A 14,037-nucleotide genomic window follows, 5' to 3' on the forward strand; every position below is an offset into this window, starting at 1 on the left:
ATATCTAAATCCAATATCAGGTGGGTTCATTGCTTCATTATAACAGTAATCATTTATGCATGAGTTTTATTTTGAAATACTTGCACCGATGGCATTGATATTTTTTACTTAAGTATACAATAAACATATATCTAAATCCAATATCAGGTGGGTTCATTGCTTCATTATAACAGTAATCATGTATGCATGAGTTTTATTTTGAAATACTTGCACCGATGGCATTGATATTTTTACTTCAGTGGATTCAAACATTTTTTTTTTTTAAATTAGATAACAAGGTGGCCCAGCATCAGATGGACTCCTGCCAATTGGGAGGTATAGCTGCAGCCCATATGGATTAATAACACTTCAAACTAGCTGACGTGCAGTTTCTATCTGCTCATAAATTATACTTTTAAGTGCAAGAAAAAAAAATCACCTAACTACTGTAAGAGCAGCTGGTCAAACTCAGTGGGACCTTTTTTTCCCTCTCTTATCTCAGGTCTCGAGTCCCAGGCTAAAGGCTGGATGGGTGTTGTGTGAAGTGATGCATTGCTGCAGCCTCAGGGCAGGACACCAGTCACTCCCACAGAAATCACTCTCCAATCAATGTGTCTGCATGGAATAGAAACACTGGAGCTCACTGGGCTGCAGAGGGGACAGCAGGGCTTCTCAGCAGCTCCAGCAACTTTCACCAAAACACTGCTATTAAAGTTGCACCTGCTGTCTTTGCTTTACTCAATTTGTCTCATTTGTTTGCATCATATCGGCTACAAAAAAAGAAAATAATAGAAGAAACCATAGAGAAAAGAAAAAATGATGTGTATACTTACATGTGTAGACCTACTGTTATACTGAAAGTACATGTTGACATCCTAATAATATCCAGATTAGCTATTACATTCAGTTTTTTTGGTACTCAGCCACACACCACTGATTTAACTTTCACTCTTATACAATAAACATATCTAAATCCAATATATCAATGTAAAATAAAGTTATTGCTTAAAAACAACCAAGAAATGTGTCACTTTCTTCCAGATATCATGTTCAATATGTCAACAGATACTGTACTCAAATGTTTACTTACACTATATAGGAGGATGAATGTACATTAAATGCTGTTCGCTGTATCAAGGGAGAGTGTGTGGATCATTATGTGATATAAGAGGTTGAGCGGTTTGCATGACAACATTGTATCTGGGATAAAGTTTCCATAAGACAGACTATGTATCCTGAGACATATGAGAATCAATAAAGACAAGGAAATGTTGTGGTGTAGTCATGGTATGTGAAACCACAATGGGCATCTTTTTCCAACTATGTTTCTGTAGCATGAGTTCAGCAGAAATTCAATCTGAAACATGAGCAGAATATGCATCATCTCCACAGTCTAGACATCTTTTATTTTGACCCTTTTGATCTTTATTAACAGCTTTTTGTGATCTTCCTGATAGAGTTTGTGCTCATTATGCTGTTGCAGTTCCTGTAAGTCGCTCAGAGTGAGTCAGCTAAATGCTTATATTTAAATACAATGCTAGCAAACACACAAAAGATATCTTTAGACCTCTGTGGTGAGTCTGTATTGATTTCATTTTCATCTCAAGAAAATGCAGCTATGCATTTCCATCGCTGGCACGGTAGTTTGGGAAAGCAATTAAGGACTTGAGTCCTGTTCAAGAAGGCAGGATGCACCTACAGGGATTGAAACAACAACTTCTGCTCAAAAGACAATTAACCAAAACCACTACACCGTGTTACGCAATGATGTTATTACAGCTCCTGAGCAGTGTGTAATATGATTTCACTCTGGAAGAAGAGCACGATGCCGTTTCATTTCATTAACTAGATGGTCATTTCATGATGTACACACCACCTGACCTGATGCTGAGGGCACGCTGATCTGAGCGTGTTCAATACCGTCATGTGTACAAAAACATCAATAAATCACTCAACCAGATGGTCAACCATGTGGAAATATTATAATCTAAATCTAAAAATAAACCGTATTATGTGTTAAATATGTAAAACCTGTAACGGGCTCAGGCTCTTTGAGGGGGCTCGTCGTTGTTCTCTGATGAATTGGATTTGTGTAATTTCCCTGATTTTCTAATACAATGAGTGCAAGAGGTGTCGGTCCCAATAATGACACTCCTTTGTGAGCTGTGCATCTTGACCCCTATTAAAGCACTGTCACTCGGACAGCAGATGGTATCCGCGCACACACACAGGAGGAGAAGGAGTGGCCATGGCAACAGACTCATAATGGCTGGCCTGGTGTGTAGTGGAATCACTCGGCCTAATTTGTTAAGTACCACCTCAGTACATTTGATTTAATCAGTCTATTCAGTGCACAAAACAAGTGGCATCAAATAAATTCTCAGCTGCCCACACAGACAGTGGATCACACATCTTCTTTAGAAACTAAGTGCTGATTTATTGGGTTTCATAGATGAATATTATAATACCTTTTTTGCTTGTGTTAGATAAAAACTTTTCCTCTGAGCTGCTTGCTTTATCAGATGGTTTGGATATTAGCATCAGTACAATTCATTCAAATGTACATGGGTAGGTTGTACATCACTGAAAAGTAAACTAAACTGATTAAGCCAAGAACAGTAAGCCAGATTTTCCCCCACAGATGTTATAATAATCTATAAACCTTACCATGAATAGTGTTTGTTTAGAATTAAAAAAATAAGATAATGGCATCTACAGAATGAAAAAGGGACAGAAGATCATCCAGGTTTATATTTTGAGGAAGAATTTCTTCCTGTACAGCAGGTAAGCGATGAGCACCCACAGTGACGTTGCCCACAGGCTTTGGAAGAGCCACTCCCAGTGGCTCTCCTGGAAGCGCATCTCCCAGCTGAACGGGAAGTAGAAACCCAGGAGAGAGTGGCCAACGTATACAAAGATGGAGTTCATCCCTGAGGAGGAGGAGAGACAAACACACGTTGTTATTGAACGGGACTCCTCTGTTTTAAAAGGAAAATATCTGTATTTTTATCTATTTATTCTTCATCAGTCATGCTACTTTACACTCACCATCTCTGCTGTAGAGATTTGGAAAATGTGAATTCGGACAAAACAACTATATCGGGGAAAGTGAACCAAAATCTTTCAAAATAAATTCGATTAAATTCTACGTTAATCATTTCAAATGCTTGTCCAACCAAAAGTAAACCAATAACTGGAAGAAACGATAGAGGGCAGCTAAACCAAAACAGCGATCACAACCCTTACAAAGAAATCAAACTCTTTTCAGGCACTTTAGTAATATTAACCCACGTTGAATCAGAATCCTGCAATAATTAATTGAAATATACTATAAGTTTCTTTTAAACCTGCATTAATTGATATTTTGGCCACTTTGTTGCTGCAGAAAAAAGCTGTAAACAACACAACACTGATATATTATCATCTACAAAATTGATATGGAGGACTTGGACTTGTAGTTGCCTATTTACACATCCAGCAGATACAGTACAGAGCCGCATTAGCATTAATTTGAGGTAGCGTTTCTGGCCAGCTGGTGAATCTAAGTTCAATGTCTGAAATATCTGTCTCTTTAGCTGCTAGATGCTCCACTATGTTCACCAGCTAGTTGTGTGTCTGTTGGGTACGGAGTAGGCAGTGTGCAGCGGGTCTCTAGAGCTGCCTGTACATGGAAACAGCATTGATGAGAGGGGTGAAACTTCAAGGGTAACTTCGGTATTTTTCTACCTGGTTAGTTTCCCATGTTTTTGTGTCTAACGGACTAATGGGGACAAAGAATTTTGATATTGGTCCAGTATTGATGGATAACGCTGTAACCAACAGCTGCGAAACGAGCTGCGAGGGCAAGAGAGTCGCATCATTGTAACGTTACGTCGACTAAAAGTGTTTGTTTTTGCCACTGACAGGCTCAGATTGTTATTATAAGTGTCTGACAACATTATGGAAAAGACTCTACAGAGACAAAAAAACTTTTTCTTACCTTTTGCTCGATCCAGTCTGTCTGTTATTGTGTCCAACTCCTGCTCAAGGAGAAGTCTCGTTGTGAAATCTGAATATCTGTATACTCGGGCTCAATAAATACGGGCGCCCATTGAATTCAAAGACATCATCCACATTGTGGAAATCATCTAGATATTCAGCCATGACATTGAAAATCTGTTAGATAACACTATGTTACGCTTTCTGTGCCTCAACACAACAAACTCTGCCAAGCTGCCACCATGGATGTATTCCACCGTCACACGTCACCTCGACAGATTTCAGAACGAGACTTCTCCTTGAGTGAGACTCTTTCCATAATGTTGTCAGACACTTATAATAACAATCAGAGACATGGGAAAAGCAAGCACTTTTAGTGGACATAAATGACGGTGCCAACTTGCCCCGATAGCACCATATCGCAGCCCGTGCACAGCTGCCGTCTACAGCGTTCTCCCTCAATACTGGACCAATTTCAGAAACTGTTGTCCCTATTAGTCAGTTAGACACAAAAATATGGGAAAATAGAGTCCAGGTTGAAAAATACAAAAGTTACCCTTTAACCAAAACAGTATAGTTACAGGCCAGAAAACCAAAACAATGAGCTTAAAGATGTTGAAACGCTCAACAGAGGTGTCTGCAGTCGAGGGATAATTCTGTGTGGCTTCATCACTTCAAGAAATCATGTAAAAATATGAATTATGGCCGCTTTAAGAAAGTGGTCAAGGTGTGCAATCATGTGCCAATCTCTGTTTCTGAGTTTTGTTTTTTTATTATAACCACAGCATATATATCAGTATAACACATTAAGCCCTTTGATTTGTGACTAAACAGTACCTGGGTATATGAATGGCTGTCCGCCCCACCAGCCCTTGATATCAGTGACAAAGTACATGCCTCCCAGCAGCAGGAAGGAGAAACAGCCCATACACATCACGTAGGACAACGACCTGGAGAAACAGACCATCAGCAACACTTAACTCTGTACATCTGGGCATCACTAAAATGTTAGTGGTGCGGTGTGAACAAGGGTGTAAAAACACAGAGTCTATCAATCCTGTAATGCAGATAAATAACACCCAGGGGTCTCGAGCCAATCCGGCAAACTGCGGGACAGTTTGCTGGATTGGTCCAAAGCATCAGCAGTGGATCCTTGGCACGTGCCCCGTGGAGCCGTGCCAGCCAGCCATGTCCCTGTCTGTTCCTAAGTGCAAGAATGTTTGATGTAATACCATCTTGATGTAAAATGGCTGCCTCTCGGAGCCTCCTTGCAGTGGGCTCTTTTATTTATTTATTTTTTTTATCTCAGCTGAAGTGGGGCCAAAAAGGATTCTTAGCTGGGAGTTAATTACTTCTAGACATCCAGGCAGAGACTCGTACTCAAGAGCTCAATAACCTGTGTATGATGAACTGCCTATAAAAGCCAGGCAGGTAATGGCGAGGGATGAGCACAGCGTTAGCGGGGGCCCCTGTGGAACATCTTGAAGAATTTGCTTACACATCACAGATGAAATGGTATTCTTCCTGCTGCAACATTAAAATGATTCACATCATATTAAGGGGGAATGTGGGAGTGGAACAAATGCACAGGTCGTAAAGTAATCTACGTCTGAGGTAGTAATTGCGCTGTATTTCATGCGAAATCATTACAAACATCTATCAAGATGCCGTGCCTTGTTTTACCAAAAAGGCATGTGATAGTTAGGGAGCAGTTCGACTACACTGTGGTTACATCGATGCTTTTCCCAGAGCCGGATCCCATTCCATCACACAGAGCTGGTAAAAATGTGTAGCGAGTGAGTAGAGAGGATAAAGCATCCTTTATTTTCCTGGCCGTAAGGAAGAGTGATCATGTCGGGAGGATGTATAACCGCTCCTCCTCACACTCCCGACAGCGCGGGTGATTATTTACAGTCGTAGCTGTCGTTAGAGGTAAGTAAACGTGTGTTTTAGCAGCCTTGATTTGTGCCTGTTGGAAACCCATCCTTTCTTTTGTGAAGAAAAGTGGCTGGATTTAGAGGGTCAGGAAGCACTTACCATAGGTTTTTATTGACAGGTATAAATCCTCCATCTCGCATGCACTTAGAAAGGATGGCTGCAGAGATTCCCTAAGGGTGGAAATGAAACAGATTTCAAATCGATGGAGGGCGATAAAGCAAGCAGTATTGGGCTGCTAAAACGTGAGGCAACCGAATCAAGCGAGTCCGGCAGATTAACCGATTATCTGAAAGTCAGATGAACAAAGTCCGTCAAGTCACACACATACAATATCGGACTGCAAACACGCCAATCTGATCCTCCACACTGGAATCTTGTGCTCCTCAAAGACAGACACCTACAGAGTCACACCTATTTGAAGTCGACTCCACAATCTTATTAACCACAATACAGAGGAACTGTGTAGATCTCATGAACTCTTCATCAATAAACACCTTTGTTGTCTCATCTATTTACCTTTACATATGATTTAGATACTTAAGGAAACATTTTGTGCTCCAGAGAGAAACCCAGGGCAGAGGATCAGAAACCAAACTTGCTTGTTGGGTGGATATCTATCATGTGTATAGATGACAGAATCGATGGTGTGGAAATAGCCTAGCCGGGGCTGGATTGAGTCTCCAGGCTATCCAGGCAGCAGGATGTGGGACGGGGCTGGTATGTGGGGCAATCGCTCAATTTCAATCTCTCACTTCTGGAGCCTGATCGTTGGATTTTAATTAACAGGGGCTGTTGTTTATTAGAAAGGAAGATGCATGGCCGCGCCTGAATATCAATTCCGACGCAGAAATCACACTACAGTGAGCTGTGGTGTAAAAAAAACCTGGCTTGTCGTATCAACACTTTCTGGTTCTGGTTTGTGAACCTCCTGTGCATAATATCAATCCTGTGGTCGGGTGCCTGCAGAAATGAGCTCCCTCCTCCACCGAGGAGACCTGCTAATGTCAAGAGCACATGTCTGAAACAAGAGGCAGTTCAGCTCTGCTTACTTCGCCTTCCCTCTGAGGCCAAATCCTATTAGGAACGTCAATATGAAGAGCAGGCCAATCGCTAAAACTAATTTTGCTTTCTTTGTTGGTGAAAACATTTTGTGGGACTAAAAATAGATTTAGCTGATTTAGCTACTGAGATTAAAAAAGAAACCAAAGAAAATATACATATACAGGAGAACATGTGGGACAATCATATGCTGGATTCAAACTTCATCTCTTCCCAGGATCAATAAAAATTGCAGCTCTCTCTCTCAACCATTGCAATGTAGGAAAATCTATTTTATTGTTATCCTCTATTTCAGTTAACCAGGATTTTAAATCCCTGTATTGATCAATCACTAAACACTGAATGATCCTGAATATAAAGTCTCCAACATCACAGTCTTGAGTAGCATCCACATCATCTATGTGGCATCAACCGGTGAACCATGAGATACAGTGGCAAAACATAAAAGCCTAATGTTTATTTATTTCCTCATGTGTTACTTTATCACCCTGGGCCTCTGGGAGAAGCCAAATGGATCTAATTTATTTCACCTGCCTCCAGTCACTCGCTCCACAATGATAGTCAATAAGATTCAACACCAGGAGACATAACAGGGAGATTTATCATTTAAGAATTGAGGTTAATGACTTTAAATTCTCACAACAGAATTTCAATTTATTCTCACATATATGAGCAGGAATCTTTCGGGATTCACAAACATAAAAGAGCCATTCCTCAGACTCCTGGGCTTCTTTTATTGGATTTAGTACATTCATATTGGACCTATTACAACCTTATATTGGATAATAATACTGTTGTTGTATCATGTACAACAACCTTTCTGTTTTTGCAAATGTTATTTTCATGCTGTTGGATTGTCGTGAAAATGTTCACGGTTTTAACAACTACTAAACTGATTGGCATAAAATCTGGTACAGACTTTCATTGTTCCCAAATGATGAATCTTAATTTCCTCCAGCGGCACCATGAGGTAAAAATTTGAGAGAGATGTCTGGACATCTATAGTATAGGATGGATTGTCACAAAATCTAGTACAGACATTCATGCTCCCCTCAGGATGAATTTGAAATAACTTTAGTGATCCTCTGACTTTTGATTTAAAAATTATTTAACTTGTCTATAAGACCCTCAATGGTTTAACACCTTCATACCTGTCTGACTGCTTTTCCAAATATGTTCCAAACCATCCCTTGAACTCGTGTAATGCCGGCTTGCAAAACATACCAATAATGAACTACAAAACGCACGGTGATGTAGCCTTCGGTTATTATGCACCAAAGGTTTGGAACAAACTCCATCACAAATCAGACAAGCAACTTCCGTTGATAGTTTTTAAACACAGCTCAATACTTATTTGTTATGATCTTGCTTTTAATACATTTTTACCTTTTTTAACATAATTGTTTTTATGTATTTTACTGTTTTATTGGTTTTATTATTGGTAAAATGTATTCCTGATGACATCTGTCTTTAACACCTGTGTCATTGTTTCTATTTATTTTACTTTATAAGGCACTTTGAGCTGCATTTTATGTATGAAAGGTGCAATTATTATTATTTTTTTCATCTAACACCATCATCAGGTCACAAATTTGAATGTCCAATACCGTGGTTTATGACTAAATATCTGCTAAACTAATGGTAAACATACCTGCCAGATATTGTGACTGTGAGCATGACAAACCGGGTTAAATAAAGGCTAAATAAAATAATCATAAAACAATTTTAGCATGCTAATGTTAGCATTTACCTCAAAGCATCACTGTGCCTAAATGCAGCCTCTCAGAGCTGATAGCATGACTGTATCCTCGTCTTGTTTACTTACATGCTGACGTTTTTGGGGGATTTTTGTCTTTGTATTCAGTATGCAGTATGTTCAGTAACTCCATTGAGATATTGTGTGGGATATTGAGCTACACAAATAAACTTGACTTGATGCAACAAACCTAGATGACAGATGTCGTGCTGATAAAACTGAGTTAATGAATGAAATTGTTTACTTAATTTAACAACCTTCAGTGTGGTTTCAACACACATTGGTCAAACAGTTATACATGCCAGTCTGCAGTCTGAACCTGATATCTAAAATAGCACAGTAATATACAACAACTACATAACTTTAAACTAATAGGATGTGTTTCTGTGTGTTTTCCTCTGGCCCCTTTGTTTTCATCCTGCACAGTTTGATTTCAAAGGCTGAGTGATGCAGCCGGCTCCTCCAGCTCCATCATCGCTTCAGGTCACAGCACCGCCAGTCTCAGGATGTCTGCCTCCACAGCATGCAGGCTCCTACTAACCCCTCTCTGCACACCAGCTACATCTCTGCAGCATCTCACTGTACGCACGTACAAAACAGTGGCCGAGCACCGCTCAGCAAAGCCTTTCTACATGGATATCTGTCAATCTCGTTAGCGCAGACTAACAGCCTCCTGTCACAGGTTTAGAAATGCAAAACGGGCCGTCTCGTATAACACTTGGCTTCTCCCAGTGGGGCACATTCCCCCCTCTAAATGAAATAGAGGCCAGCTTGCCTCTTCTTGTGTTTTGAGACCACCCAGAATGAACACAGATCCAAAACATATATGACCTCAAATGATATCGGAGCAGATTTATGAAGAAATGTTTGTTTTTATTCTGTTTGAATGGCTTTTAGACCTCTTTATCCATACTCTCATGTGATTGTTCTGTAAATGTGTGTTGAGACTTAGTGTGCAGGTATATGAATTAATCATGCTTTTCATCAGACGCTACTGATTGCAGTAGACTGTAAGTAATATGCACAACTCTTCTAATCTAAAACCACATGTGAGGCAATGAGAGACAGTATGTATTCCCCCGAGGCCACGGGTACCCATGTCTGCCCGGAAACACGGCCACACTGGATGTTGTTTAATTGTACTGAGATCACACACATGTCCTCTACTAAGTCCTGCTAATGAATGGCTTCGGCGGCTATGACTAATACCCGAGTGGCTGGAAACCACGTTGTAGAGTTTACCTGCAAGGCGAAGTAACACCATAAAAGTGCTCAGCTCAGTGTGAGTCACAGAAGCAGGACGATGGTTTAAGTGATTTGTTGTCCTGGTTTTAAATTACCAATTGACTTTTATACTCATTTACTTTACCAGCTGTGTTTAAAACCTTAACATGATGTAACGTACCAGGATGACGGCCCACACTACGAATCGACAGAGGATGTGGACGTTCATTCCCTTGTAGTAAACGATAATTTTCCCTGCCTGTGAAGAAGGAAGCAGAGATAAGCACAGACACCACAACTCATTCAATCCCACATTTAATGAGAAATAACCATGTAAACACCAACAACCGGTGTGTACATATATTTGTCCTTGGGTAACCAAATAGGCCTGGGATGTGTCCCTGACGTGGCGGTCACATTTCTCCTATCCTGTTGAGCCAGATGTGGGGTGTAAGACATCCACACCCTCTGATTAATTTGGTGATGACGAATATGTTTCAGCTGAGGACATTAGCACGGGCGAGCACAGAGGAGGGCAGCGGACACCTGGCGTGTCGTCTAAGACTCGCTGACTGAAGGGCTCAGAGCAAACCGCCTACCGGGAATTGAGCAATGTGGCTGCTTTTGCATGGCTACTTCCCAGAACACAAATGGTTATAAGTGACACAGTCGCCATCAGATGCTCAGGTCTAAAGACCAAAAGCTCTCTCCCCACTTCCAGACAACATTTTGTCATTAAAAGAGGGCAGCTGTTTCAATTAGGCGGGAAAGAGTCTTTCACATAACCTTCATACAGAGTACAGAGTTATAGTCTCACTGTCTAATATATTGTCTTATTAACATCTTAGCATTGAAGAGCATCACTGATCCTCTAGGTTAAGAAGCTCTGGTATAGAAATTTAAAATATTGAAATTTAAGAAATTAGAAATAAACAATTAATCTGTATAAATTCAGATTAAGGCCATCGCTGCACATGGTTCTGATTGGATTCATGGTTTCTGTCTCTAAAACATAAAACTGATTGAATCTTAAATCTATTTTTTATTAATAAGTCTTCACTGAGTAAGTCTAGACCAATATGAATAAAAGAAGCTGCTGCTCTCAGCCAATCAGGGGTCAGTATTGTGAGGATGTAAGAGGCAGTTCACCCAAATCACAGAGAAACATTCAGTATTTTCTCACTTACTTCTAGTGGTATCTAGCCATTTTAAACCTACTGAGATTCTGAGTCATGCATTCAAGTACAATGGAGGTGAATGGAATTTTGTTTGCTCAAAGTAATGAAATAAAGACATTTATGAAACACAAAACCAACATATCTTTCTGTAAACTGTTCCAGATTTCTTGCTGGCAACAATTTTCATGTACTTAAAGTTCTTTATAGCGCTTTTGTTTTACCCGGTAGCTATCGGTAGCTATCCTCAGTTACCAAAGAGTATCAATGTAAGTTCTTTGTCACTATCCCCAGTAACGGAAATGGCGGACGGTGGAACAATCAAAGTGGAAAACAAAATGCAGTGTGTCCTTCGGTGTTGTTGGTAGTTGCTAGGCTGTGAGGAAAAAAGAATGCGATCCGGTTGCGACAGCGGCGCCAACAATAATACCACTTGGCAAAAACTAGTTAAAAGGTTTAACATTTATTCCCTATGAAAATGGTGAGGTCTGTTACTGTTTCTGGAAAGACAGATCCAAAAGAAAGACAGATTGTTGAACTGGAGTTTTTAAAATGTGTATTTAAAATGGTTTGAGCGTCACAAATGAAATGTCAGATATCATAAAACCAATTAAGAGTGGCCTGACCCTTTAATTAGCCTTCATAATTATTCAATAATTAACCTTTTAACTAAGCTTTACTACACATTTGCAAAATCCAATATCATGAAAAAACATTACTCCTATTCCAAGCAATTGGACATTGCAAATGACAACTAAATAATACTGATACCTAAAAAAACTCTGAAATATCACCTTGTACCACTTGTTGAATTATACTCGCAGAAATAAATGATCCATCTTACCTGCATCCCCATGAATCCCATGACAATGGAGTTGATTGTACCCAGAAGCCCCTCTGGGTCAAAGGGCTGCGTGGTGTGATACATTTCCTGTAAAAAGCAAGATGAAAAGGACCAGCAAGGTTGTTTTAATTCCACCTGCGAGGTTTTAAGATAGATGGATAAAATAATGAATGGTGTATGAGAAACATATCTTACTTTGCATGTGGGGTATCTATACATGTTATCACCAAACATCCATCTATCAATGTATCCTGCTGCGCCTCCAGTGCAGTTTGGGTAAAGACCGTTATCACCGATTCCACCAGCTCCCAAATACCCTCTGATAGCAAACAATGTAGTAGTATAATCAGTATTAAAAGAATAAGACATTTTAACAAACTAATGTGGCAGATTTAACCAAAGGAAGCTCCTCAGGCAGGTTTTTCTATTTGTGTTCACCACATATCCTCACACTCTGCTAAAAAATGAAAAACAACGGAAGAAACAAGTGCCTCTATTTGAACTCAAACTATTCTAACACTGATGCCAAGCAGGGTCACAGAAATGGGGGAAAACACACAAAAAGCAGCACTGAGCAGAAGACGCAGAGCGAGGAAGATGGATCCTCTGCCTCCGCTCTTCTTATTGCACATGACAGACTGAGATTGGCTAATTATGCCCTCTGAAGCATCCACCACAGGCCCATAAATCACAGCGGTTCATAACACCGGCAACACAAGGTGCACACTAACACCTCTGCTGCAGCGCAACAGCCCTAACTGGAGATTAATCTCAGCATGGAGAGATTTACACTTTTAGCATATGTGTACAGTGGATTAATTGAGCGGATTGAACAGTTACACGACAGTGGGAAGATTGCTTGGACTCACGTGGGGCAGTTGGGTACGGGCATGAGCAAAGTGATGCAGAGCCACAGAGTCTCCAGCAGGATGATAATCAGCCACTGTGGCCAATAAAGGACCACATCCTGGACGGGGTTCCACCAGTGATTCTGCATCACACAAAAATCTTGTTAATGCAAAATTCAGGTACAAAACTGCTCATCTTTTTGACACTTTTCCACATGAAACATTTGTGTATGTTTGGGCAGCACGTTCTCATCCCAACTCGTTACATACTGACGCTTTGTCAGACCCCTCAGCGTCACTCTTCGGTCGCAGAAAATACATGCTTAACGTTGTTAATTAAACAAAAACACTTGCTTAGGTTTAGGAAAAAAACATGGTTGGGCTTAAAATGACTACATTTATGCAGTGTAACTCTAGCTGAACATTGTGAACACGGGACATGAACGAACTACTGATTGTAAAGTGAAAGTGAAACTTAACGCACAGGACACAAACAGGATGAAAGCCTTGTGTTTGTTAGACCCATCCACCTCACCTCCCGCCCTATGTGTGTCACTTTCTCTGAACGTTTACTAACGGCACAGATGGGTTTACATTGTAGTTAAAGCCCGGTACGTTTCCAATAGGCGCTAAAGGGTGCCTTGTGCGTTGGTATAACACGCCGATGGGCGTCACAAAGCGTCGGGAACTTACGCCCTAAGAATGAGAACGGGCTGGTTTGTCCAGTTATCCCAGCAATAAAAAAGGACCCAGGAATCCAAGGTGCACACAGCGAATTAGCTGTTTATAAATGTGTTGTTTCAGGCTGGACTTTCTTTTTTCCCCCCCTGGTGTGTAATGACAGACTAAAGTGGACTTGACAGAGCTGCTCACCGCTCTCAGTGGGATTTCTTTCTGGCCCCAGAAAGTCTGCAGGAGAGACAGAGCAAAGTAGGTGAAGCCCAGACGCTGCAGCACCCCAGGGATCCTCAGCCAGGACCAGGACACTGGAACACAGTCAACAACACACAGCATGAACCCTCATGCGTGCCTTGATACCCAATGATGAATATATGACCTTACAACTCAGGTACAAGCACAGACATAACTCAGTGGTGTAGAGCGATTCCTGCTGATCTAAGCAAATTATAAATCAGGAAATTGATAGCATAAGACATGAGAAGCGCTTCTCAATCATCCCACTACTTCCTGAGGGAGGATGATGGACAGCACGCCACACTGGGAAATGGTGTCAGC

At 40.7% G+C, this 14,037-nt stretch overlaps 1 protein-coding gene across 2 annotated transcripts in view; it reads right to left on the reverse strand.

The window, feature by feature from the left end:
- Nucleotides 1–2,617: 2,617 nt before the first annotated feature.
- The window catches only part of LOC141774256 (heparan-alpha-glucosaminide N-acetyltransferase), a 29,035-nt gene continuing 17,615 nt past the window's right edge, over nt 2,618–14,037 (reverse strand). For both annotated transcript variants that reach the window (XM_074646775.1, XM_074646774.1), the window contains exons 11-18: nt 13,675–13,787; nt 12,823–12,944; nt 12,149–12,272; nt 11,954–12,040; nt 10,116–10,193; nt 5,995–6,065; nt 4,795–4,907; nt 2,618–2,909 (exon numbers count right to left, since the gene is read on the reverse strand). In XM_074646775.1, the coding sequence (XP_074502876.1) occupies nt 2,728–2,909; nt 4,795–4,907; nt 5,995–6,065; nt 10,116–10,193; nt 11,954–12,040; nt 12,149–12,272; nt 12,823–12,944; nt 13,675–13,787 (890 nt within the window). In that variant the 3' untranslated portion in view covers nt 2,618–2,727. The remainder of the gene's footprint in view (nt 2,910–4,794; nt 4,908–5,994; nt 6,066–10,115; nt 10,194–11,953; nt 12,041–12,148; nt 12,273–12,822; nt 12,945–13,674; nt 13,788–14,037) is intronic.

Source organism: Sebastes fasciatus, chromosome 9 (assembly GCF_043250625.1).
Source record: "Sebastes fasciatus isolate fSebFas1 chromosome 9, fSebFas1.pri, whole genome shotgun sequence".
Classification (NCBI taxonomy): Eukaryota; Metazoa; Chordata; class Actinopteri; order Perciformes; family Sebastidae; genus Sebastes; species Sebastes fasciatus.